Below are 26,414 nucleotides of genomic sequence, written 5' to 3' on the forward strand. Positions count from 1 at the left end.
TCCCAGAAAACAGACCCCTGGATTTGGTTTGGTTTTGCCATTTCTTCTAAACCAGTGGTTCTCAATGAATGCTTTATATCAGAATCACCTGCAACCTTTAAGAAATGCTGATACTTAGGCTCCATTCTAGGCCAAATCAGAATCTTCCAGGGCAAGAGTCAGGCATAGGGCATTTTTTTTTTTATTAGTTTCAGGTGCACAAGACAAAGGCATTTTTAAAGCTCTCAGGTGATTCCCAAGTGTAGCCAGGTTGAGAACCACTGCTCTCAATCCTGAGGCATGAACCCTAAGTGGGGAGCACTGGGAGGCATCACCCCGGGAAATCTGCCCTCTGTGTCACCCCAGCTCCTGGAGGCAGAATCCTGGCTAGCCGAACGTGGCTGTGTCCTGGACATTGAGGACATGGGCCAGAGTGCTGAGGCCACGCAGGCCTTTCTGCGGCGTCTGGAGGCCACCAGGAGAGACCTGGAGGGGTTCAGCACGCGCATCGAGGGCCTTCAGCAGACGGCAGCCCTCCTCGAGAGGGAGCAGAACCCAGAAAGGTGGGTTGGAGCCAGGCCCATCTAGGGAGCAGGGAGGGGCATTCACTACAGAGGTACATGAGGCTGGTCCCTCCTAGAGAGGAAGGTCTTCAGTCTGGTTGTCCTTCCTGCCACAGCCCCAAGGTGCTGGCCCGGGCCCAGGCAGTGAGGCAGGAACATTCAGGACTGCTGCAGAGAGCAGAGGCCAGAGGGCAAGGCCTGCGGAAGCAGCTGCAGCTCCACCAACTGGAGCAGGAGGCCTTGCTCCTCCATGCCTGGCTGACCAGCAAGGTGGCCACTGCCGAGTCTCAGGACTACGGACAGGACCTGGAGGCTGTCAAGGTGAGTCCCTCCTGTACGAACCTAGGGGAGATTGGCCTGAGGTTGAGCAAGGACAAACAAAGTGTGCGTCTGGGGAGGCAAGGGGGTACGCAGAAGGGGAGTGAGTATCTCTGGGCTCTGGGAGGACCCTGCAATTCTAGAGCCCAGACTGAGGAACGTCGGGACTGTCAGATATTGCCAAGCCCTTCGTGAGCTTCGAGAGTGACTGGATCCCACTTCCAGAGTGACCCTCCCAGCCCTACACCCTTGCAGGTGCTGGAAGAAAAGTTTGATGCTTTCAGAGAGGAAGTCCAGAGCCTGGGGCAGGCCAAGGTGCATGCTCTGAGGGAGCTGGCAGGCACCCTGGAACGGGCTGCACCCCGGTGCTATCCTCAGATTCAAGCCCAGAGGAGTCGCATCGAGGCCACTTGGGAGAGGCTGGACAGGGCAATCAAAGTTCGCACTCAGGTAGGTGCCACACGGGAAGATTGGCCAAGGGATGAGGGCATTGGTGACTTTGTGTGGGCCAGAGACAAGCAGACCCTGTAGCTGAGAGAAAGAGAGAAAGAGAGAGAGAGACAGAGAGAGGGAGAGAGAGAGAGAGAGAGAGACAGAGAGACGCTAACTCCCAGCGTCACGCAGAGGGAGTCCTCTTCCACCTCCCGCCCTCTCCACCCATCTGATTCCTCCCGAGTGCAGTTCACACCTACACCTCCGGGGAGAAACAGACAGCATGTCTGGCCAGCTTCTGACCCCTACCAAGCCCCCGTCAACACAGTCTTCAGTTGTACTAAGACACATGCCTTGTTGATCTCTTCTCCTTAACCACACACCCTGAACTGGGCGCGATCGCGGTGGCAGCGACAGGCCCCTTCACTGGGCTCATTCATTCTTCTCATCCAGGTGTTCTCAGGGGATGTGTATGTAGCTTCGGTATTTCCTTAGCTCTCAGCCATAGCTGGTGGTTTCTCTAAAAGCAGCCCAGCTCCTCAAGCCCCTGACAGACTCCACAGCTGGGAAATGCCATCCTGAGGGCCCAGGCTGGAGCAGCCTTCCTGAGCTGACCCTCTCCTCTCGGCCAGACCTCCCCCTGAAAACCAGCCTCCTCCTTCCCAGGGGCCTGTCCCCATTCGGTTCAGAGCCTCCACCTCTGTCTTTCTCATGCCCTGAAGACCCTCTCCTCACAGAATTCCCCCTGAGGTCCGACCACCTCAGTAACACCTCACGTTCATCAAGCAGCTGCCACATCTAGGACATTTTCTGTGCCTGGTGGTCATGAACAAGTCACCAAGCTCCATGGTCCTTCTTGTTTACAAGGAGGTGGCCCCGGGGGCCATGTCCCCAGGGAGAAAGGACCCTGCAAATGAGCTCAGCCCAGAGCAAGCCCTCCTTCCTCTCCCAGAACCTGGCCGCAGCCTGTGAGGTCCGTGGCTTTGAGCAGGTGGTTGCTGAGCTCCGGAGCTGGATACAGGAGAAGGCCACCCTGATGGAGAGAGATACCTGTGACCATAGCCTGTCATCTGTGCAGACCCTGCAGCAACAGCACAGGTGCCTGGAGGTGAGGGCCTGCGCCCTGTGGGCTTCCTGTCTGAACCCCTCCCTGAAGGGTGGTAAGGGGACCCCAGAGATGAGAGACAGGGACCCTTCCAGCCCAGTGACTGCTTGCCCAGGTTGTGGAACAGAGTGGAGGGGGACTGGGAGAGTCTGGGAAGCAGAGCAGGACTCCTCAGAGAGGCCGGGGCTCTCCAGATGAGCAGCATGCAGCGGGCTGCCAGAGGGTGAGGCCTGGTCGTGTGTTCTGGCGGCAGAGGGAGCTGGCAGCTATAGAGAAGGCGGTGGCACGGGTGCGGACAGAGCCCTGCCGACTGGACCAGCTACACCCTATGGCTCAGGAGAGCCTAGCTCAGCAGCTGGAGGAGGTGCAGAAGGCCTGGGCCACCCTGGATGCAAAGGCCCAAGAGCGAGGCCGGCAGCTGGAGCAGGCTGCCCAGGGCCACACCTTCCTCGGACGCTGTCAAGAACTGCTGTAGGTGGCATCCTACCCTAGCTGTGCCCTGCAAGGTGGGGGTCACCCCAGCTCTTTGGGGAACTGGGCCACCTCCTGTGCAGCTCATGCCCTGCCCTTCCCCCCTCCCCAGCCGGCCCTAGGGGCCCCAACAGCATTTTCCTCTCCCTGCCCCACAGAGCATGGGCTCAGGAGAAGCAGGCACTGGCATCCTCAGAGGAGCTGGCTGGGGACGTGGCAGGGGCTGAGCGGCTCCTAGAGCAGCATGAGGAGCTAGGGCAAGAAATCAAGGAGCACTGCCGTCAAGCCCAGGATGTAAAGCAGGAGGGGCAGCAGCTGGTGGACAATGGCAACTTCATATCCCTGGAGGTACATGGGCCTGGCATTGAGCTGGGCACAGAGCCCCGTTACCCAAAGCCTCAGGAACCCGAGCAGGACTAAAACCAGTGGGAGAGGAAGGCCAGGCTAGGGGCAGAGAGAGGGGGACAGAGAAGAGGAGGGTCCAGGCCTCAGCCTTCCCTCAACACTTCTTCTGGGCACTCCCAGCACCTCACCCACAGTACCCACTCCCCGCCAGGTGACACAGTGTTTGCAGGAGCTGCAAGGCCGGCTACAGGTGCTGGAGGAAGCCTGGGCCCTGCGCTGGGAACGCTGCAAGGAGAGCTGGGGCCTGCACATGCTGCGGCAGCGGCTAGACCAGGCCGAGGCCTGGCTGGCTTCCCGGGAGAGCCTCCTGCTGGACCCCAACTGCGGGGTGAGCCAAGGCCCTGCCCTCTTAGCAGCTCTGGCCAAGGTCAGCTCCCGCTGCTCCTTCTCTCACTGGCTGGGGTGCGGACTGTGAGAGGCAGGCTGTCAGCATCCCCAGCAGCTGGGCCTCCTGCTGCCTGGTTTCTCCCCAGCACTCGGTATCTGATGTGGAATTGCTGCTTCGCAGACACCAGGACTTGGAAAAGCTGCTGGCAGCCCAGGAGGAGAAGTTTGTCCAACTGCAGTGGAAGGAGGCGGTGAGCAAGGGGGGCGAGGGAACCCCAGGAGATGGGGCCCCAGTGCTGGTGGTGGGAGCAGGCCCAGTCTCAGCCCGAGAGTCAGAGTCTCCCCAGGGCACTTTCCCTTTAGGAAAACCCCTTCTTTCCCTTTGCCAGCTGCAGTATGTTCTCATCCACAGATCCTGGTAGGCTGAGGCGCCACTGTGGGCTGGGATGAGAAGGAATTCTCCGGAGCTGAAGGGAAATGGGCTCACTCTTGGTGGGAAGGGCGTGGGGAGGAGAGACTGGGCATGGAGCCCCCCAGGGCCTGACCTGGCTCACCTCGTTCCCCTCCCCTACATGGAACAGAAGCTGCTGCAGCAGGTGAAGGGCCTAAAACCTGGAAGAGTTGGCAGTGGGCTGACCTCCCTCCAGCACAGGCCCCTTGGAAGCTGGTGGCTTGGAGCACAGCTGGCTGAGACCAGGGAGCTGCAGTCAGGTGTCCCTGTCATGCAGCGCATACCCTTGGCCACCACGGTCTCCCTGGAGCAGGCAGCCAGGCAGCAGGAGCCCAGTGGGGCCGTCAGGGTAAGGGCTGCTCCCTGCAGCCAGCGCTGAGGCCTGGGAGCACCGGGCAAAGACGAGCATCGTTGAGCACAGGGACTGTGGGTACCTAGACCCCTCCACAGGGGGTCCCTCTGTGTATTTTCAGGATGTGAAGGGTCTTTGGAGCTTACGCAGCAGCTCCTGTTTGGGGGGAGGCAAGTGAGTGCCAGGAGATTCCTTCACTAGGCACCTCCCCTCCACAGAAGCACTTAAGGGGCTCAGAAGGAGCCTCAGGGCCTGGTCCCCTGGCACTGTGGACTCCCCCCAGGGCACTTTCTTCTTGGGGCCACTTCATAGCTTTTGCCCCCACCCAGGTGGCTTCCCAGCAGGTCGCTCCCTGGCTCCCTCTTCCCCACAGGCACCGTGGGCCTGGTGCAGCTAGGGCAGCCTCACTGCCGTCTCTCCACAGCCCAGCTCAAGTCCCTGGGATGGCTGCTATGGGACCTTAGGGGACAGCTCCCTGAGCCTGTTCCGGGATGAAAGGACAGCAGCGGAGGTACCAGGCAGTGGGAATGGGGGCGGGGGGCAGAGGACAGAGAGGGCCCACTGAGAAAAGCTGAGATGGCCCTGGTGACCCCTGCATGTCATCTCTTCTCAGAACATGGCTTTCACATCCACCCTGGACCTTGTGGGAGCCCAGTGTGAGAGGCCAAGGGACTGCCGTGACAGAAAACACACTTTCTCCTCAAGGTAAGGACTGAGTGGGGACACGCTGGGTCAGCAGGCATGGCCTCCCCAGAGCAACCCAGGGGCTGAAGGCAGGGGTCCCTGCACGAAAGGTGGAGTTTGACCCATGGCTGTCTGGGTTGCAGGCTGAGCAGCAGAGCAGAGATGCTGTTTGCAGCACCGTCTGATGGGCAGAGGGAGAGCTGCCATCCAGCCCTGAGCAGTGAAGCAGGTAGGCTCTAGGGGAACCCTGGGGAGGTGGGCTGGGGGCAGACTCCCTGGGCCTCGCCTCAAGCTGCTGATGTTCTATGCATCCTGGGAAGTTTCACTTCTAGCACTTGTATAGCCTGCGAGGTAAGTGGGACTTACTGTCTTTTCACAAAGAATTTAAGGCCCAGAGAGGGTAAGAAACTTGCAAAAGATTACACAGCTAATTAGTAGCAGAGGTGGGGCCAGGCTTGATCCACTGGCTGCCACTGGGTCCTGTTCCACCCCCTTTGGAGACTGCCGTTCTGACTCCCCTACGCCCTCCAGGATCCCTGTGGGCTTCCCCAGGCACTGCTGTGTCTGATCCTGGGGCCTTCTCCATCCTTCAGGTCCTCACACACCCTGAATGCACCCCCCTAGGGGTATCATGTAGACAGGGGCCAAGCCCAGCTCTACCACCAGGAAGGACACATAGAAAGCACCCCGTGGTATCCCCCACATGGGCAGTGTGTATTCAGGGCCTGTCCTGAGGCTGCTGGGCTCTATTGGGAGGCCCTTCCTGCGCCTCCCATTCTCTCTGGTTTCCTGGCTCCATTCCTCACCTGTCTCTGTTCCCCTGGCACCTCCCAGAATTCCAAAGGGATATTGAGTTCCTTCAGAATGTCCTCCAGGCTGAGCCTTCTAGGAGGCAGGGTGCTTGGCCCGTCCACGTGGTCAAGGCTTGGTGCCTATGGAGCTTCCAGAAGCAGGAACGTCTTAGTCTGTGCGGGCTGCTATAACCAAAATACCTCAGACTGGCTGGGTTATAACCAACAGGCATTTATTTCTCGCAGTTCTGGAGGCTGGGAAGTCCAAGATCAAGGCGCCAGCAGACTGGGTATCTGGTGAGAGCCATCTTCCGGTTGGAGGTAGTACCTTCTTGCTGTGTCCTCACATGGTGGAAGGGGCACGGTTGCTCTCTGGCGCTTCTTTCCTAAGGGTTCTACCCTCATGACATAATCACCTCCCAAAGGCCCCTTCTCCGAACAGTGTCACCTTGAGGTTAGGATTTCAACATAGGAATTGTGGTCGGGTGCGGTGGGGGGAACGACACACATACTCAGACCACGGCCAGGAAGAGGGAGCGTGCGGGGACTCCGCCTGCAGCTGGCCGAGCATGGAGGCCAGGGCTGACCGGTGTTCTTCTCTTGCTCTGTAGCCCGCAATCTGAGCCCAGAGCTTAGAGCCAGACCTCTGGACTTCCCAGCTGAGCACGCTGCTGAGGGGGTACCCAGCACGACTGCTGCACTAAGGTAGGGCACCTGGGTCAGGTGTGGGCAGGCGTCCTGAGACTCCATGACCGGCACAGGTGCTGCCCTCTTAAACCCAAGGTCCTGGGCCTCACACCTACACTGTTTGAGACTCTCAGCCGCCCTCGGGAAACAAAGCCCTAGCACCCACTCCACCGGGTAAACCCCTGCTCACCCTCCGCAGTGACAGTAGAGTCTGGGTCATGAGGCTCCCTTTCCCCACAGATTCCATGGCCGTCCCCTACCCTCCTCGCTGAGGGAGACACACGTGTGCACTGACGGCCACCCACAGCCCTTGGAGCTCCCACCAATGGCTAGCGCTGCAGAGGAAATGGCACCAGGCTCCCACCACCTTTCCTGCTCAGGCTCAACCCAAGGTGAGGGGCACCCATGTGACCTTTGCACACACTGGAAAGCTTGCCTGGCTCTGTCCACCTGGGACCCACACGTCCCTGCCTCCTTGGTTTCCTCCTCCTCTTCTCCAAGACGGAGCATTGTTTGCAGGACAGCAGACCTCTCCGGCACCCTTGCTCATGTCCCTGCTCTCTGCCTCCACCCTCTCCTGCTTTCCCTAGTCCAAGGACCTGGTCCCGCTCCAAGGGGAAAGGAGGACCTTACTGTCCTAAGAGGTCAGGATGTCACCCAGACACACACATTTACTTATACAGAGGCCCACAAGGAGACAAACCCACACACAGACAGCACACACACACAGCCTCGTGCCTGAGGAGCCCTCACAGCATAACGGTGGCAGCCACAGTGGTGGTCTCTGATGTGTTATCCACTGACACTCCTGCAGGGCCCACGGGTTCCAATCCATGATTCAGGGGATGTGTGGCTGAGTGAATGGGCTTTGTCCTGGACACAGTGGTTTCTAAGGATACCAGGGCAGCCATTTCTTCTGCTCTGTGATTCTAGTCCATGCCCAGGGCAGGGCCTGAGTGTCACTGGGTCATGAGAACCAATAATTTCCCATCCCCCCCACACACCATGGGCACCCCTCCTATGGCTCCCAGTATCCACATCCCACATGGACGTTAGGAGGAGGTGGGGTATTCTCAGGGAGGCCAGTGTGTGGAGAAGATTCTGGGGTGGCTAGGCCCTAAATTCACTCTGCCTCCCTGTTCTCCCCACAGGTCTAGGCCCTGAAGCGAACCCTGAGGTGGGACCAAACCTCAGGGCTACAAGTGAGAACACCCCCTAGGGGACCAGAGCAAGACTCAGCTACCAGGCCCCTCAGAACCAACTTCCGGAACACATGGTTCATTTTTAAGAGACTTCACCAAGTCACAGCTTGGTGCAGCTATGCCGTTGGCGCTGGTATCTTTCTTTGGCTCATCTGGTGCCAGGTCTGGCCACCCATACAATGGGACAGGAAGCAGCCCTTTGAGTCCCTGGCTACACCGCTAGGCCTGGGTGAGGCCAGGGGCGCTGTCACTGCCTGTAAGGCTGCAGCAATCGAGATCCCCCACCCCCACCCCCAGGCCAAACTGGCCTCCTGCCTGCTTGCAAAGGGCGGCCCCCAGCAGGGCAGACAGACCGGGAACAGATGGCCCAGGCTTCGGGGGAATCCCAAGCTGACGCGATAGCTCTGTGAGGTGCCTGGAGAGACATTTTCCTTAGACCGGTCCTTGCCCTGTGTAACCGAAAGCCTGGAATAACATGTCCCTTCCTTCTTGGCAGCAACGACAGAATCTCAGATAATGCTTCACATTTGTGTGAGCTGCTGTAATACATAAAGCGCTGTTTCACACTGTACAACTACTCAAGGTAGCAAGAAAAGGAGAACAGACACAGGTCGTGGGGCTTTGAGCCCTTACACAAATATGGGCATGCTACTCTGGGCTCCCCCGTCTCTATGGCCAGCTGCCACAGAACCTCTAAATCTTCTCCTTGCTCAAAAGGAAGCCATCTCCAGCCCATCACAGGGACCAGGCCCCCGCCCATTTAGAACTCCAGACCTACCCGGAGGCGTCTACGGCAGGCTTGCTGGTGGCTTCAGTGCCTCACCTCAGCGGTGCCAGGCACACACCCTGGTGGAGCCCCAAACAGGACCATCCGCAACCCCAGCGGCTCTGGGACACCTGGGAACGACTGTCTCTGTCCCGACTCAACTCAGGGCAACCAGAGAGTGGGGAGTCAGCCTGAAGAAGAGTCAGGGGCAGTGAGCCTGGTGGGAGCCCCAGGCCAGGGCGGCACCCCCTCCTGCTGCCATCACTGGGGCCGGGGCTGCTTGCGCTGCCTCCGCCGCTGCACAGCCTCACGCAGGGCCTCCAGCAGCCGCTCCCGGTTGTTACAGATATTGTAATGCGTCAGGTGGAGCAGCTTGTCCACATCCTCCTGGCTGTATGTCACCTTCGAGTAGTGGTAGGGCGAGCTGGATGAAGACAGGTTCACTTCCCCAGACTCCTTCTCCTCAGCTGTCCGCCGGACCCCTAGTGGAGAGAGAATGGAGCCTGGGCATGGAGGGGAAATGCACTGGGTGGTGGAGGGGGGTGCGTTGGGGTCCCCTCTCAGAGAGGCATAAAGGACTGAGGAGGTAGGATGACAGACAGGGGTCCCGGGCACCCGGAGGGCAAGGCGGAGGGGCTGAGGCAGCGGCTCACCAGGGGCTGAGTACTCCCGGAAGGAGTCATTGAGCAGGGGGAAGTGTAGCACGGCAGGGGCTTCAGGGCAGTCAGGGTCCAAGAACAGGTGGCACTCTTGAGGTTGGCGCTGCTCCTCGGGGCTGGGCGAGATGGGTGGGAAAGGGATCCCTTGCTCCTGGCAGAACTGGCCCAGGAGCTGCAGCTGCTGCAGGGGGGACAGAAATGATGTCAGAGGGATGGGCCACGGGGCTCCCCAGCGTCCTCAGCAGCAGGCTGACCGAATGTGGAGGTTCGCTAAGACACGCGGGATGTAGGGCCCAGAGGCCAAATCAGGCTCTAGTGCAGGGGTGTCCAAACTTTTTTCAACGTTTTTCACCAAGGGCCATATGCGGTAAAATACACAAGCAGCCGGGCCACTCACTCGAGGTGAAGTACTATTGCCTCACCTGGTTTATTTAAGTAAACTAAATATATTTTTGGAATTTGCTGCGGGCCAATTAAAAATGGATTGCGGGCAACAGTTTGGACACCCCTGCTCTAGTGGATCCAACGCAGCCAAGCCAGACTTGGAAAAACTCTCTAAACCTGACAGCCTTTCTGCTGTAGCTCCACTGGGCTCAGCAGAGCAGGGCTGCAAACACCTCCCAGGTTCTGCAGTTGGGAGGCAAAAGGCTGCACTGGACCAGCACAGAAACTCAAAGTAGTGGGTCCCAGAGGCCCAGGACCAACTGGGGTGCAGGTATAGCAAAGGGGACCCAGACATAAAATACATTCAAAACATTGCTGGTTCCCCCATGACTCCAACTTCCTGAGCACAGTGGGTTCCCCTGGTTGTGGATTCTATGAATTCAGTCTCCTGTTGTCATGGTGTCACTGTCACAGCGCCCAGGGAAGGTGGGCCCGATACTGGACTCCAAAGCACATCTCCCCAGAGACAGGAGCCCAGATATCAGGCCAGCCGAGGCCAGGCCAGGCCAGGGGTTGCCCACCTTCCAAGCCTGCCCCCTCCCACCTGAAAGGCTCCATGGAGGTTGTAGTCCAGTGACAGGATGAGGTCCACATCCCGTGTGGGCTGCAGGAGGGGTAGGCAGCTGGTGTTGATAAAGTAGCCGACGTCCAGTAGACAAAGGTAGGGCTCAGCAGGTGTCAGCTGATTGGGGAACCCATCCAGTTTGGTGGCTGGAGAGGTTGGGGGCATGGGGTGGAGAAGCAGCTGTCAGTGGTGCTGAGGGCACCAGCCCCTCAGGACTAATGCCAGCTCCTTGCTGCTGGTGGAAGAAGACCCTGCCCTCTGGTCCTGCTCCCTCCTGCTGAAGTAGCACCTCCACTTCCTGAGGCCCTGAAGCTGGGCCCTGATCCCCATCACAAGGAGAGAAAAAGGGGCTCCTGCTCCAAGCAGCCCAGGGAACTGAGCTCAAAGGGCTTGGGGACCAGGGGTCGTAGAGTGTGGGTGTCTGGATCAGGGACCTAAGGCTCAAACGGCCATGGGAAGACTCTAGAGAGCAGGGACCAGGGGCAGAAAAGCAGATACCTTTCCAGGTGGAAAAGTGAGGATGTTGGAAATAGTCCTTGTGGAAATGGAGGCCATGCAAGAAGTTGTGGGTGGCCTGGGCAAGCGGTCGCCATGTCAGAAGGTCAGTGAAAAACTCAGCTATCCTGCCAGCTGCTGTGGGAGGCTCTTCGATCTTCAGAAGGGGCACGCGTTCCTTGCCTGCAGTCAAGGTGGGGAAGTGGGGCATTCAGGAAATGGGGAACCCCTGGACCTTTATCTCAGCCTCTTTGGACTCCCAAAGGCCTGAGAGCCACCCCCATCGTCCCCCAAATACAGCCCCACCGGCTGTCCTTCTGAATCCTTACAAAGGAGCCCCGGCACCTACTCAAACTGGCCTGATCCTGGGCCCAGCGGTCCCAGAACTGGCTGGGTTCTGAGGACCAGTATAAGCTGTCCTGGAGGTTGGCTGCATACAGGTTGCTCCAAATACCTGAGAAAGGGGTCACAAGGAGAGAGGGTCCCACACCCCGTCACAACTTTCCCCAAAGCCAGTCCTGGACCAGGAAACATCCCAGTGACTAAGCTGGGAAGGTCAAGGCCCACCACCTCTCCCAGGCCCATTCTCCCCACTACCCCAGCTTCTCCAGCCTTCCAGCACCCCTCACCTTCTAGGAAGCAGATGCGGGACTCAGGAAGCTGCTTCGTCAGGCGTCCCATGAAGAACTCGGAGCCAAAGAGCTCGGAGGGGATAAAGGCGCCGTACTTAGGAAAGCCAACCTCGTAGGGGGAGAACTCGACCCACTCTGTGAGGAGGCCACGCTGCCTTAACATGGGCCCAGAACCTGAGGACTCGGCACCAACTCACCCACCACAGGCTTCCCGTCAGGACAGCCTGGTGATCAGGAGGCTCGGCCTCACTGATGGCACTCTGGGCATGGGACCTACGGCCCTCGCCCCCATCCCAAAGCCTGAATGATAGTCTTTGGAAAGCATGGGACCTGGCCCAGAGGAGGTGGTGTAACACCCACCTCCTGCACACAGGCCCCCCCACCCCTCGCCCCACCAACCATGAAAGCACGGGTCTCAGCTCCAGGCTACTCACCCCCAAATTCAAAGGTGGTCAGCTTCTTCTCCTTGGTGTTGAGGGCACAGTAGATGGGCAGCGGGTTCTGGCCGTGACTCACCGCCTCCCGCTGGTCTGAGAGTTTGTGGTCGTGGGGCTAGCGGGGAAGACGATTTGAACGTAAAGCCATGACTTCCTGATGCCTGGGCCTTTCTCACGCCCTGCTGCCCAGGGCTGCTCCCCAGCTGCGGACCTGCAGTGGCTTTGGCTGCCCCATCTCCACTCCCCAGGCTGCAGTCCCCCCACACCTCATCATGCAGCAGCGCCTCGTTGATAAGGGCCCACAGGTTGGTGAAGCAGGTCGGGTGGCCCAGGCGGGCACGCTCAGCCAGCTCTTGCCGGTACTGCAGCAACCGGCTGTGGGCCAGCACGCCCAGTTTGCTCTTGGTCACCTGGGCCTTCAGCGACTCAGTGGGCCCTGCCAGGTCCTTCTGAGACCACTCTGGGTCCTCATAGAGGTTGGCCAAAGCCCTGGAGAAAGCCAAAGCCGGGGATCATCACTTGAGGACCCCATTGCATGCCTTGGGCTCTCTATTCTAGGACAACAGCCTGGCAAGCACCTTCCCAGGGTCCCCCTGAGCACATTTTTGTCTGGCACATGCATTCTCCCTGCCCTTCTAATTTGGTCAGAAAGGCCTATGGAGTCCAAGAGAGCCTTACCACTCCTGCCACAACCCAACCAGCCACTACCAGGCTTCGATACTCAACCTGCAGCCAGCTCACCAGGTGGAGCCCGAGGCCCCTGTGATGTAGGAGACACAATCCAGGAGGCCTAGCTCCCTCAGGCCAGCCAGCTGCCCATACAGGGACGTCATCGCCCGGATCCCACCGCCGGTGGCCATGACAGCTACCACTGGGATCTGAAAGAAAGTACATCCAGGCTCGGAGAGGTCTCAGGGAGGGGGAAGGCTGAGCCGCAGGAAGAGGAGGTAGCAAGCCAACTGGCCACTCAGCTCACCCACAGCTAAGGCCACTCAAGATGTAATCAGGGCTTGGGGCCAGTTCTAATCGGGCCGCTGAGGAGGTTTTAGTCAGAAGCAGCCTCTCCAGGGTCAAGCTTGTCTGGTTTTTAAGAACTTCAGAAAAAATGGACCAAACAAGTTTCAGGCCTCATCTCCTCACCTCTAGCCCCTGAGGAGTCTGGTGATTGCTTTCTGGAAGCCCCAGGGCCACCTCAAAAATGTCCCAGGTAGCCACCCCTCTCCCTCCTGCAAAGAGACATCATCTCCCTAGGAGACACTCCAGGCTGATCTGAACCTCCAACAACTTCCCTGGGCCAGCAGGCCATCTCACTGATCAGTCAGACCAAGCCCAGTGTCTAAACCTGGACCAGGCTGAGGATTGAGAAACAATGAGAAAAACAGGGGGAAAAAGAAACAAAGAAACAACGAGAAGGGAAGCTAGCCTGGAGAGGTAGCTTGCAAGCTCCCCGTGCTTCATGCAATGCTCTCCATTTACTGTGATCAAGCTCCTCATAACATCAACTGAGAGGGCAGCAAAGCAGGGGCAGGCAGAGAGGAGGCGGGTCCAAGCCCAGCTCGGCACCAGCTCCGGCCTGGTCAGGGAACAGGCAGTGCCAGCATTCGACACAGCACTGGGCCGGAGCGAGCCCGAGGATGCCCACCCCTCCAGCCCAGGCCCCAGACCTCATCCTCCTCCAGGTCTTCGTCCAGCTGCAGGGCCTGCTTCAGGGCCTTGGCCACCACCCGCTTCCTCCTGCTCAGGAAGGCCTGCTCCTCAGGGCAGGGCCCGCAGCCCAGCCGCACGGCCAGCTCCCTGGGTCTGGGTGGGAAGGAAGGGCCCATGAGGCGGCTCCCGGCCTCGCCAGAGAAAGGGAAGCTGGGTCTGCCTCCCTGAAAAGCCCACTGCCATCTCTTCTCTCAACCCTCACCCCTCCTCCTGTGTCCTGACTGGTCTGAGGTGTGGGTGTCATGGGGAGAAGGCGAACCCAGACCCATGTGAGGACACTTGGGGAATGCAGCAAAGCGGATTCACAGAACGGGGAACACGGGTGACTAAAGAGGTCCCTCTGGGGTCGCAGGTGCAGACAGGCCCCTGGCTGGGGCCCAACGCTACTGACCCACTTCCACCTCTTAGCGTCTCTCCCGCACCCACCCCAAAGGGACCTCAGAGGGGACGGAAACCAGTGTTCCCACCTCTTTGTGGCAAGCAGCTAGTCTCCCCGGCATGTGGAGGGCCAGGCCACAACTCCTCTTGTCTGGTGAAGGTTAGCTAAGATCCACCTACAGTAGCTGCCACCCGAAGGGGCACGATTTCTCACCTCTTGGTTTCCTTGCCCTCTCAGTGCCTCAAGCCACTCTTCTCACCTTCTGCCTGCTTTTCAGCCAAACATTTATCAAGTGTCTCCCAAGTACAAGGCACTAGGCTAGGCACACACCCCTCCAACTAAAGCGGAAATGCAAGTACAAGTTAAAAAGAGCCTTTACGTGCCAAGGCTCCCTGCACACGGTGCTCTGCCCTGGAAGCAAACCGCTGAGCAACTCAGAGGATTTGCGGAGCAGCAGTTGTTCTGGGAGCCACCTGGAGGAGCCACCTCACTCCTCCAGGCCGAGCGCCTGACCGTGGGCCACCCGTCCCTGACTGCTTTCCCCCATCACCTTTCCAGTGCCCAACCCCGCTTCTCACCCTTCTTCTTTTTTCAGCTCCAGCCTCATCAGGGGCTCCTGAAAACCATGCATGATCCAGTCACAAAGGATGGCCACCCTGTTCCTCATTCCAGCCCAAGCCACACCCCCACGATGACCCCATGCTCCCTTGGGCCCCCGGCTATCTCCACAGGGGCCAGGCCTGAGGCCTGAAAGCAGACATGCTCAGAGAACCCCTCTTCCCAGAGCCTGGGCCAGCATTTGTCCAGGGCATGGCCCGAGGACAGAAGCTGCTACAGAAGTGGGCCAGCCCTTCAAGGCCTGGAGCCCGGCCCTGCCCGTGCACCTGGCTTTCTTCCTCTGGTGATCAGTACCTGTAATGTAGGGAAGACGAGCCTCACCACTTGGCCAGAGGGCAGGGCCCTCAGGGGCACCTTCAGTTGATCCTGGGGGGCATCCTGCAGAGGGGGATAAAAGAAGAACTAAAAATCTTTACCATTCCAGTCCAGCAAGGGCTTTACCAATTGCCCCTGGGAGTGACAAAGAAGTAGCAGGAAGCGGGACAGGAGACTGACACCAGCCCCACACTCTTCCCAGGGGGCCTGACTCTGCTAGGGAGTAAAGGGTGGGTTGGGGGGCTCAGCATGAGCAGAGGGACAGGCTGGAAGGAGGTGCTAAGGGGAGGAGGGGGAAGGCTCTGTGGGTCCCCCTCGCGGGCGCGAGCAGCACGTGACCTGCAGATGAACACTGAGCTCCGGCTCCCAGCAGGCGGGGCAATGGAAGCGGAAGGAGCCAGCGCCCACTGAGGTCTCCTGTGGACCCTCACGGGCCCCGGGAACCGCAAGCTGAACTCTGCCTTCTGACCCTGGAAGCAGTAACCAGAGCAGAGGCTGACAACAGGCTCTCAGTCTACAGAGGCCCTCATCTGGCCTAAGCGGACTGGGAGGCACCGACGTGATGTCTGGCCCAGGCCAAGGCTGGGAGATTGCGCCCCCTCACAGTCCCTCTGTGGACTAAGGGGAAACCCCCCAACCCCCGCTCCTGCCTGAGAGCTGAGAGCCGCAGTGCAAGGACCCCTCCAGGGTCCCCTCCAGGGTCCCCTCAGAAAGGGGAAGACAAGGGCTGAGGGCCAGGCTATCCCAAATGGTCAGGGACTCACCCTGCTGGTCCCCTGCCTCCTCCAGTCGAACATGCAAGCAGGAGAGCTCCCGGGCCTGAGTTAGTAGGAGCGCCCCTCAGACTCGAACCCCTCCTATTGGAGGCCCCCACCCTCCCGGCACCCTGGTTCTTGCTCCTCAGCACTTTATTACCGTGGCCGAGTCACCACACATTTGCTTGAAGTTATATACTCTTGAGGAACTAAAATCCCAGGGTCCCCCACTCAGCTCTGCCCCCCCGACCCCCTAGGGTGGGCCTGACACTCGGGGAGGATGGCGAGCAGGTGGCCTGAGGGAGGGGTTCTAGACTCACCACCAGGATGCCATTGCTGACCAGCTGCTCAGCACAGTGTGTCCTGGAAAGAGCCCCCAGTGATCCTGAGCGGGAGTCCCGGCTCCCAGGTTCTCACCGCCCAGTAAGGCCTGGGCATTCCTCCTCCACCACTGGGTGTCTCCCAGGAAAGGGAGTCGGCTCTGGGCGCGCTGGGGCCCACGCTCCCCAGAAGGAAGCCCTCCCGCCCGGGAATTGCCCCATGGCCCCTGACTCACAAACTTTGCAGCCGAAATTCAACTTCCAGCTGCTCCTCACCCTGGAGAGAGAAAGAAGCACGTTAGGAAGGGTGAAGAGTATGAGTGTGAGTGTGAGTGTGTCTACACACACAGGCGCAGATTCCAACCCAGATGCCAGCTGGGGCTGCTGGTCACAGTGGTAGGAGAGCCATATTTCCATCTCCGGGCTGCACAGTCCACCTTCTCTGGACTGCTCCGAGAACCGCCCTCGGCTTAGGGACCAAGAAAGAGGGTTAGGGATGAGATCGCTCCCCTGGGGATAGTAGCTACTGGCTGAAAGAGGCCTCTGAGATGCCAGGGAAGCCTGGACTACTCCCTGGAAAAGAGGGCCACACGTACTCAACCACCCTGCAGGCGTCTCCGCTCCCCGGGGCAGAGGCCCTCCCCTCCCCTGGATGCAGCCTTGCCTGACGGTTCAGGGGGAAACTCTCACGGCGGAACTCCCCAGCCTGCAAAGTCCCCACGTCAAACAGCACTGACAACACAGGGTCATCGCTGGTCAAAAGGTCCTGGTCAAAGACTTGCAGCTGTAGGACGTTCTGGAAGGGGAGCAGAGTGAGGGGGCTGTAGGAAGGAGGGTGGGATAGGAGGGTGAGAAACACGGGGACAGAGAATGGGGCCTGGGAGGGAACGGTGGCAATGCACAGGACAGTGAGCAGGCCAGGGCTGACATCTGGCCCACCTTGAGCTGGCTGTGGATTCGGAAGCGAAAGCTCTGATTCCAGTTGGGGTTTCTGCTGTTCTTAACCGTATGTGTCTGAAGCTTTTGGCTGGACGCCGTGGGCAGCCAGAGAGTCACATAGCAGTCAGAGGGGGTCACTGCGGGAAGGAGGACCGGGTGCCCGCTGAGTGTCAGAACGCTTCCCAGCCCAGCCACCCACAGTCCTCGCCCTTCCATCACAGGCATCCCCAAGAGACCTAGAGACCCAAGAATGGGGCTGGGTCGGGAGGCGGGGAAGAGCAGAGGCAGAGCTCCGACCATGACTTTCCACCACCCAGTACCTCTTCTTGGCAGCCCCTCCAGGAACCCCCTGCATGCCCGGCCCTACTCACATCTCTCCCCAGTCCCTGCCCCACGCTGAATGCTGCTGTAGAACTGTTGCCCAGCACTCACCTAGGTCCTTGGAGGGCAGGCCACGGGCCTGCAGAACACGAACGGTGAGCAAGCAGGTCCCCGGCACCTTTGCCTGCAGAGGACAGAGGGACAGTCTTGCTGCAGGCAGAGGGGCCCAAAGGAGACAAGGGCCAAAAGGGAGGCTGGGGCAACCCCTTGACACCTAATCCTGAATCACAAGCCCAGCTCTGCCCAGCCACAGGCCTGAACAGAATGGAGCTCTGGTATCTGCTGATGACCCTGCCAACACTTAGACAACACTCTGAGTGGGCTTTGGTCCAGGGTCTTCATGGACATTAACTCATTCAATCACACAACCATCCTATGTGGGAGACTACTTATGACCAAACCCCAGGAGGAAACTGAGGGAGGAAGACTAAGCAGTCACTTGCCCGAGGAATGGACCAAGCTAGCTGCAGGCTCAATCCCCACACTAACCTGCTTCCAGTTCCTGGTACAATTTCCTTTTCAGCCTTTCCACCCACACGCTTGGCTCACCCTTGTTAAGCAGGCTTGTGGCTGGTCTTGGGTGGCAGGGTGCCAGGGAAGATATGTCAGGACCCAGCCTGGCCTTGGGCCCCCTAGTTGGGCTGACCCCCATACTTTCCACCTCCAGCCAGGGGACAGTTTTGGAAATAGGCTGTCTGCTAGGATAAGGATGGCAGTACCAGCTCAGACCACCCACAGGTTGTCAAGTCCTCCAGGTCCTACAAGGTCAGGGTAACAATAGTTCCCAGGTGGCTCCATCTAAACCACGACCCTTGGTCTGGGGATGGGACCCTGGCTGGTTCCCAAGGCAGGGGAAGCCATGCCAACCGGTCCTTCCTTTCAGCCTCCAGCCCTACCCCTGGCGTCCAGGGGCAGAGCTGGGGAAGCTCCTCAGTCAGTGTCAGCCCTGCGCCCCACACCCCAAACAACTGAGTCAGGTCACCAGAACAGCCACTTCCTTCTAGGGCCCCAGGAAAGCAGCTGGGAACCTGAATTATCAGGGCCCAAACCCCTGGTGCCAGGAGTGCTGCCCGGAGCCCATCCCTAGAGAAACTCAGGATGATCCCTGGCCCAAGACCCTGCCTCTTCCTTGGCTTCTGCTCACCATGCTGGGCCAAGGAGAAACCCACAGCTCCTCTAATAAACAGCATTAACCAGACCCCAGAACTAGGGGTCCGAGTGGAGGCCCAGTTCCCTACTGATCTTACCAGAGCCATGAGGCTGAGTCCTCGGGAGCCAGGAATGACAGGCACCACCGCAGGATGGAAGGCTGTCGGCTTTTTAATCCTGAGCCAGGGATGTCCCCGCTGCCTCCAAGCTCCTCCCTGGGCCCTCCCAACTACCTCCGCTCCACCCAAGCCCCACACCCATTCCTGGACCAGTCACCTGTCCAGAAAATGAGGTACCTTAATCCTAGGTGGAGCCACTGACACCCATGGGGTGGGGGCTCAGCACCGCCAAAGGCCCATTCTCTCCAGCCGTCTCCATCTGCGCCCACCCCACCCAGCCCTGACATATAGAAGACACCCCCGGGAGAGCTCACTGTCAGAGGCTGAGCAGGAAGGTGGGAAAGTAAGGCCTGGAGGAGCCACTGAGGTCTGGAAAGCAGGGGGTGAAGGTGGGCCCAGAGCAGGGCAAGCGGAAGAGCCGTGTCCCCTGTGGCAGGCAGTGCCTCTCGCAACTTCCAGCGCCAGTGTGACAGGAATGCCCAGTCCTGACTGGGGCACCGGGCCAATCTGACGAGTGCCCCAGGCCCCATCATCAGCTGGTAGGGATGTGGTTTGTTCTAAGCCCTTCAAAGCCGGCTGCTTCCGCTTGGGAGCTGGGTGCTGGGTGGCTGGGGATGAGGGAGTCTGTGTAGAAACCCACTCCTTCCGCAGGGGAACAGTCTCAGGAGGGGCAGGGGCTTCTGTCCCCTCCTACCTGTGCCTGTTGTGAGAGAAACAGGGGTGACCCTCAGGGCACCAGACTCTACCAGCTGCCCTGGAGCTGGAGGAGGAGAGCAAACAAAGCCAGGGCAAAGCTAGGAAGAGCCTCACAGGCCCCAAGTCAATGAAGTTTGAGGCAGAATCACGGCGAGGTCGGCCTGCTTGCCAAGAGGGGTTGCAACGGCTGTGGTGGATAGAGACGTCTTGACAACACAGCTCCTCAGGCCCAGGCACGGACCCGGCTCTCACCCCCAACAGGGTCACCCTGAAATTTTATCTGAGCCTTGCATCCCTCACCAGACCACAGAAGGCAACTTCAAGAGGGAGTCTCAGCACACAAGGATCACAGGTACTTTTATTGAACACTCCTCTGTGCCAGCCCCAAGTCATCCTTACAGATCTCATCTCCAAGTCTCACAACACCCGGGAGGTAGGAACCAGCATTATCTGTTTTACAGACAGGACACCAGTGCTCAAAGGCAGTACCTCGCCCACGGTCCTGGAGGTGAGAGGCGGTGCTGCACTTGGAGCCTTTTATCCTCCAGGACAGGCCGCTGCCTCATCTGTGTGGCAACTTCCTGGGAGCCCACACCCAGACCTGCCTGGCACCTCCTGGTCCTCCAGACCAAGATCCTCCAAAGCTGATCCCAAGCTGCGCGAGGCCAGCAGCCAGCACGCTCTGACTCCAGGTTGCCTCTAGCATTGGCCAGGCCCAGGAGGGGCACCACCTTTTCCACGAGCTGCCCTTGGCAATGTTCACCGGGGCTCCATCAGTCGAGGCCTGAGGCCTTAGTGAGGGAGTCAAGCAGCTGGAAGTAACTGTACTTGAGGTCATACTCCATGTCGTACCAGAAATTCACTGCAGAAAGAACGGAGACCTGAGCATGAGGGTCCCTCTTCTAACCTACGGCCACCCCAACCCCTCCCCAGATGCCCTGCTGGGCCTGCTGTCAGGTGACCGGGCAGCTCCTCACCAGCAATGCAGCCGTGGGACTGCTGGACATGGTGGAACCAGAGGGCGGGCAGGTAGAGCATCTCTCCAGCCCGCACTGTGCAGTGAAGGGCCTGGGCCTGGCTGTAACTAGGGTACCGGGCCAGATCGGGAGCCAAGGGGTCCAGTGGGATCCAGGGCACCTGGGGACACAGTGGATGCCAGGGAGTAGGCCCCAAACCCCCTGGTCCCTCCCAAAGGTGAACACCAGGGGCCCTGCCCTGTGCAGCACCGCAGGCCCTACATTTTTCAGAGCAAGGAGCACATCCCCAGCTCTTCTGTGGCTTCTCCTTAGAGCCCAGGCTCCTACGCTTCTCTCCCCCTGGGGCCCAGGAACAAGACAGGTACCTTCTCCATCGCCTCCTCATCTACCATTTTGAAGGAGCCCTCTTCAGTTAGCTGGTAGGTTGCCGGTGTATACAGCTCTGAAACCAGATGCACAAAGGTGTGGCCCACTGCTTGCCAGCCACTTCCATTTACTTGTTCCCTGGGTACAGGGGAACAGGGTCAGGAGACACTGTGTCCACACGTCAGGCCTGGGGCACGGGCCTGCCCGGGTCCCTCCCTTCCTTCCCCCCACCTGGGCCACCTGCTCCCCAGAACCCCTACAGGCAGCCTCCCCTACCGTAGGGGATGAAGGGCCGGTCGCTGGGGGGATGTAGCAGGAAGTGTTTCTCTCCCGACACCACACAGTAGAGGTTCTCGTAGTGATCCTTATGCACTGTCACACAAAGAGGGCCCAAGGGGCAGGGATGTGGGGGGCCGGGCCAGGCAGTGGCAAACGATCGGGGCCTTGCAACCCCAGACAGCTTACAGTGTAAGAGAACAGCCTGCGATGTCAGAGCAGACTGGGGGGGATGCCAAAGTGTCTGGCGGGAATTCAGGCATTTCTGATGTCTGTCCACCAGGAACCTGACGCTTTCCAGGCCCGGGGCTCCACTCCACCAAGAGGGGAATTCGAGCACACAGAGCTCTCCTGAGTTCACCCCGACCTTGCTGGCCTCCGGAGAGCTTTCAGGGATCTAGGAGAAACAGTGCCCTCCATCCCCAATGCCAAGGGTACTTTCCCCGACCTGAGCTGTCAGGGAGGCCCTCTGTTGTGTCGAGTCCGGAATCCCAGAAGAAATCTTAGAGAACAATCAGTCTAACTTCCGTCTAGGCCCCACCTTCCACTCTTAACCTCTTCCTCCCCACCTGACACCTACAAGATGTCACTGCAGCCGCCTCCCCCAGCCAGAAGTTCACAGCATCAGGCATCTTTCCTGTGAGTCAGAGAAAAAGGGTAAGTTAGGAGAGGGCACCCCAACAGCCAGGCTGGGAATAACCACCAAAAATGATGCTGGGGCAGGACCTGGGTGGGGAGCAGAGGGGTCTCAGGGAGAAAGCAGGGAGAAAGGACAGGTGGGTCACTTGGCGAGGGGCCTCCCTCCCCTGGGGCAGAAGGAAGGGCAGCAATCTTCGGTAGCTCATCAATATGAAGTCCAGGCCCGGGGACTTGAGCAGTTGGTGTGCAGCACCTGACCCAGTGGGGCCAAGAGTGTGGCCAGGTCATCACCAAAGGGAGAGGAGCAGCATACAGGGCCCCCTCCTCCACTCACCCAGTGCCTCTGAGGCCCAGGGCACATGGGGCTCCAGATCAGGCAGCAGCTGGGGCAGCTCGGTGGGCAGGTTGGAGCACTGCTTCTGCACGTAGAGGACTCCTGGGTGTTGGGCTCGGCCCTCCAGCACGTCCAGCACGCAGCTCAGGGACAGGCGGCGCTCAGCAGGCATCACAAAGCGGTCCGCGCGCACAGCATCCGCATAACCATCTGGGGTTATGGCCACACTCACCTCCGTGGAGCCCACGGTGGCTCTGGAGGAACGGACATTCAGCCCGTGGCCAGACGCCACAAAGCACCACCCACATCCCACCGGGGCAGCCCCACCTGAGGTAGGGGAGCGACCACTTCTGGAGAGCCGGCCAGTGCCGCAGGGCGTTGCGGATGACACAGGGCCTGTTGGGGCAGACCCAGTCCCGGTAGAAGTGGAGTGGAGTGGGGGGCTCGTCCAGGTAGGGCACAGCAAGAGGCACGCTGAGCTCTGAGAGAAAGAGAGGGTGAGGGGCTGAAGCCAACAGCATGCAGTCACTGTCCCACTGCCTGCCTTTCCTGGACAGGCCACACTGTGTCCCCAGACCATGCCCACTGGAGACCAAGGAACCCTGGACAACCAGGAATTGAAGAATGAGGAGGGAATTTAAGGGAGAAAGTGTGACACACCCATAAACACACCAGTAGGGGCCCCAAGAGGCACCAGCGCCAGGGTCTGCTGCTCAGCCCATTACCCAAACCTGCCATAGGAGCACGTCCGGCCCGTACCATGGACCCTTGGCTTTCCCACTCGGAAGTGGCCAACCTCCTGGCATCCCTCAGGAAAGGCAGCCACTGAGGCGGTGTGGGGAGCTCCAGAATGAGCAGAGCTGAGGCCCCCAGGCCACAGGCTGGTATAGGTGGGTCGAAGCTCTGGAAAGTGCCCTTCAACAGTGATATTTACTGAGCCCCTAGAATGCATCCAGTACTTGGCTTGGCAAATGTGGATCTATCAAGGGATGATCCAATCATCGTCTCAGGAAGCTCACGACCTAATGGGGAAGACAGACTGCTAAAACTACAGGAAGAAAAGTAAGGGCTAGACTTTGGGTTTGGTCTTAGTGAATAGCGTCACCATCCTGACACCCAGGGCTGCCTTTTGCATTTGGGCAGGTTGTATAGTGCGCTACGTGTGCAGATGTCTGCAGGGGCCCTGAGTCACCCTTAATAAAAATCTTTTTGACTCTTCCTTTCGCCTCACTCCTCTCATCCTATTGATTGTCTCCAAATCCTGTTGATTTTCCCTCTTATGTCTCTCAAACGATCCCCTCCTTCATTCACACTACCTCCACTGGGTCCTCAAATGTCACTTTGATGAGGCTACCTTCCCTGGCTACCCTTTCAAAAACTGGAACCTTCCCCCCAACAATCCTATACCCCTTCCCTTTTTTTCCTCTTTCTCTATATCACCATCTAACACACTACATATTTCACTTGCCCAAATTGTTTATTGGTCTTTCTTGCTAGAATGTAATGTAAGCTCCATGAGGGCAGGGATGCTTGTCTTCTTCATTGGTATATCCCTGGGACCTAGAATAATACTGAGCACATAGTACTGAGCCCAGCAAACACCAGAGATGCCAAAAAAATGTATGCAAGTGGACACTTTGGTCAATGTTGCTCAAGCAGTAGTTCGCAGCAATCAGAAGTATATGGACACTGATGGTAACCACTCTGAGCCACCTCTTGTAATTGCAGAAGTCAAACGTGACTTGTATTCATCTTTTGTTATTGGTATATATTGAGTATTTGAATACAGTTTTCCTTTCTTAAAATGTGTATACATTTTTTTGGCACCCTCTGTACTTGCTTATTGGTTGAATAAAAGTCTCCAACATCTCCTGGGTGATGGTTACTGCAGTGAACTAACTGGTTTCCTTGGCTTAATTCCACTCCCTCTCAAAGCATCGCTCACCTTGGCCCCAGTCATCTTCCTAAAATGCAATCTCGTCTTGTCACACCCCCATTAAAAAATCCTTTGATGACTTACCACTACTCCTTACACAATACTGTCTGCTTTGGCATGCATTCAAGATGCTCTATGATCAGGCCCAACTTACTTTTCCAGTCTGGTTTCCTCCTGTCTGGTGCCTGCCCCCTACCATTGACTATCCAAGCGGTACCAAACTTTGTTCCTGTTGCTCACTCCGCCTGGAATGCCTTTCTCCTGGCTTTTATAAAGGGAACAGGGCTTTGCTTTGTTATTTTCATCCTTGAGGTCTAGCCTGAACATCTTAAACCTCAATGGGTGGTTACTGCCTCCTGCTCCAAACAGCCATCGCGCTCATTTTCTCCTCTGAGGTCAAGCTTTATCTCTCATAATTCCATCCCCACGCTGGTCATCTCGGCCTTGCCATCAGTCGGAAAGTGAACGTCATTAGGTCAAATACTAGAACTGAGAGAGAAGACAAACGCTGGTGGGCCCAGGAAAACAGAAAAGGGAAGAGCTGGCACTGGCTACAGAGGTAAGACGGAACCTGCGAAGTAGACAAGGGAGCAGGGGGAAGAAACTGGCAAAGGGTCTTCCCGGCCACGTCAACTCATTAAAGCAGGCACCTTGGGTGGTGGGGTGATGTGGGGTGATGTGGGGCTCAGTAAATCTATTATTGTCACGGGGATTTTTAAAATACATGGAAACTGCCATTTTTTTACCCTTTGTATTTTCTACAACTACTTCAGTTTTATTTTCTTTCTATTTTATAGTTTTCCTTTAGAGAATGGCCACTGTGAGCTTCAAAGTGAGAGAATTTCAAAAGGGATCCAAACAGTTCCTTTGGCCCAACAATTCTTCTGCTAGGAATTTAGCCAACAAAAATACACATGTGCAGAAAAACTCTGCTCCAGGCACACTGGCCTCTTCACTGTTCCTTGAACACACCAGGCACACTCCTACCTTAGGGCATTTGCCCGGAGCGTGTCCTCTACCCCAGAAGGCTCTTCTCTCAGATGTCTGCACAGCAACCTCTCTCCTCCCTTTCCAGCCTGTACTCAAATGTCGTCTTATCAAGGAGGCCTACCCTTACCATCTTATTTAAACTTGTAAATTAGCCCCCACCCCCACATCCTAAGGTCCATTTTTCTGTTTTAATTTTTCTTCCCATAGCACTTATCTTGTAACCCATTTCTTCTACCATATAATTTACTCATTTAGTGTGCCTATGGTTCATCGTCTGTCTCCTCAGAACTATAAGCTCTCTGTGAAGGCAGAGATTGGTTTTTAGTGATGTATCCTATACACACTTAAGAGACAGCCTGGAACACTGATGTGCTTAGTAGGTACAGTCACCGGCCACATAACGATGTCTTGGTCAATGAGGGACCGCAAATTGACAGTGGTCCCACAGAGTTTGTGGTGATGCTGGTGTAAACAGCCTACTGCGGCCAGTTACATAAAAGAATGTATCGCACATATAGTTACAGCAGTAAGCTGTGCTATCTAGGTTTGTGTAAGTACACTCTAACATGTTCCCACAACAACGAAATCACCTAACCTTGCATCCGGCACATGACTGGATTTGTTAAATGAATACTCCTCGTATTCCTTGCTGGCACTATTGAAAACAGATTAGGAATGACCTAAATGCCTATCTACAGTGGGCTGGTTAGTAAATTACAGCACTAGCACCCAGGTGTGAAAAAAGATTGTGATAGAAATATATGGAATGATCTCCAAGATAAACAGCACTGAAGAGTGTCTTTAGCTGGCTACCATTTGTATAAAAACGGAGGTATATAATATATAGTCTCGTAGGTGTGGATATAAACAGTGTTTCTGGAAGGATGCAAATTGGGACCTGGGATGAGAGGGAAGCTTACTTTGTTTTTTAAAACTCTCTGTTTTTAAACCATGTGCCTGTGTTCTATTCAGGGGTAAAAAATCACTTAAAAATAGAGAGAAAGGGGAGAGAGAAAGGAAGGAAAAGAGGAGGGACAAAAATAAACACCAAGCAGGGGGAGCCAGGGATCACTTGTACAACTGCGTCCAGTCCTGCCCAAGTTCTGCACAGCTCGCGACCTGGAGGAGCCTGTTCCGGGAGAGTTACAGCAGGGGTTCAGACAGGGAGATTCCGACCACCTCAGACTTCTCGACAGGAAAGGGTGGGAAGGGCAACAACGTTGTGTGCGGGAGTGGGTTGAGGGGGATGTCCAAACTGGACCGGGTGGTGAGAATATGAAGAGTCACCCCAGGAAGCCACGAGGGCATGCAAACACGGGAGGAGGAGAGCTGAGGACCCACCCACGGGCATGGGGATGGAGGAGGGATTCGACGGAAGAGTAATTAGAGAGGGGCCATCAACCAGCCACGTGCACGAGGTTCTACGCTCTTTAAGAACCAGGGCGCGCCCTGGTGTCAGCGGCCCAGGAAGGGCCGGGGCGCACACGACTCCGGGACCGGGTGCCCCGCCCGCGTCCTAAGGCTACTCGCCAGTCAACGCTGGGACGCCGCAGTCTGATCGAACCCACTCACCCCGTGCCGCGGCCGGGAATTCTCGTAACTCCCTCCGCACAGCGTCTAAAGCCACCTCCGCCATGACGCAGCCGCCGCCGCCGTCCTGAAGCCCCGCCCTCCCTCCTTAAGACCCCTCCTAGCCCCGCCCTCCCGAGGCCCCGCCCCGCGGCTCAGTACTTAAGTCCGCAGGCTCGATCCA

General features: G+C 57.7%; 2 protein-coding genes across 3 annotated transcripts in view; one reads left to right on the plus strand and one right to left on the minus strand.

Annotated features, from left to right (window-relative positions):
- SPTBN5 (spectrin beta, non-erythrocytic 5) overlaps positions 1 to 7,842 on the plus strand; it is a 46,590-nt gene extending 38,748 nt beyond the window's left edge. The window contains 16 exon segments of the mRNA XM_033109193.1: positions 346 to 542; positions 659 to 863; positions 1,116 to 1,310; positions 2,245 to 2,400; positions 2,651 to 2,868; positions 3,027 to 3,216; positions 3,425 to 3,601; positions 3,747 to 3,848; positions 4,173 to 4,329; positions 4,534 to 4,577; positions 4,828 to 4,914; positions 5,017 to 5,108; positions 5,231 to 5,316; positions 6,490 to 6,583; positions 6,806 to 6,957; positions 7,717 to 7,842. Coding sequence (XP_032965084.1) covers positions 346 to 542; positions 659 to 863; positions 1,116 to 1,310; positions 2,245 to 2,400; positions 2,651 to 2,868; positions 3,027 to 3,216; positions 3,425 to 3,601; positions 3,747 to 3,848; positions 4,173 to 4,329; positions 4,534 to 4,577; positions 4,828 to 4,914; positions 5,017 to 5,108; positions 5,231 to 5,316; positions 6,490 to 6,583; positions 6,806 to 6,957; positions 7,717 to 7,784 — 2,220 coding nt within the window. The 3' untranslated portion in view covers positions 7,785 to 7,842.
- On the minus strand, positions 6,969 to 26,325 carry LOC117023944 (bifunctional peptidase and (3S)-lysyl hydroxylase JMJD7). Of its 2 annotated transcripts, XM_033109195.1 has the most exons (25): positions 26,234 to 26,323; positions 22,063 to 22,216; positions 21,736 to 21,989; positions 21,343 to 21,399; positions 20,763 to 20,858; positions 20,486 to 20,562; positions 17,231 to 17,303; positions 16,799 to 16,935; positions 16,524 to 16,655; positions 16,096 to 16,136; positions 15,860 to 15,902; positions 15,549 to 15,603; positions 15,124 to 15,254; positions 14,764 to 14,847; positions 14,430 to 14,467; positions 13,430 to 13,565; positions 12,507 to 12,643; positions 12,032 to 12,254; positions 11,763 to 11,880; positions 11,326 to 11,463; positions 11,046 to 11,150; positions 10,700 to 10,879; positions 10,181 to 10,347; positions 9,187 to 9,373; positions 6,969 to 9,015 (listed from the first exon to the last, which is right to left on the minus strand). In XM_033109195.1, exons 1-25 carry the CDS (start codon positions 26,295 to 26,297, stop codon positions 8,795 to 8,797), a joined length of 3,048 nt encoding a protein of 1,015 aa, XP_032965086.1. In that variant the 5' UTR covers positions 26,298 to 26,323; the 3' UTR covers positions 6,969 to 8,794. The 2 variants fall into 2 exon arrangements, with proteins under 2 accessions (XP_032965086.1, XP_032965085.1); XM_033109194.1 differs by lacking the exons at positions 6,969 to 9,015; positions 9,187 to 9,373; positions 10,181 to 10,347; ... (14 more) ...; positions 16,799 to 16,935; positions 17,231 to 17,303 and adding exons at positions 18,772 to 20,005; positions 20,121 to 20,280 and having other exon boundaries at positions 26,234 to 26,325.
- Between the last annotated feature and the right edge of the window lie 89 nt (positions 26,326 to 26,414).

The sequence above is a fragment of the Rhinolophus ferrumequinum genome, chromosome 6, assembly GCF_004115265.2.
Source record: "Rhinolophus ferrumequinum isolate MPI-CBG mRhiFer1 chromosome 6, mRhiFer1_v1.p, whole genome shotgun sequence".
Classification (NCBI taxonomy): Eukaryota; Metazoa; Chordata; class Mammalia; order Chiroptera; family Rhinolophidae; genus Rhinolophus; species Rhinolophus ferrumequinum.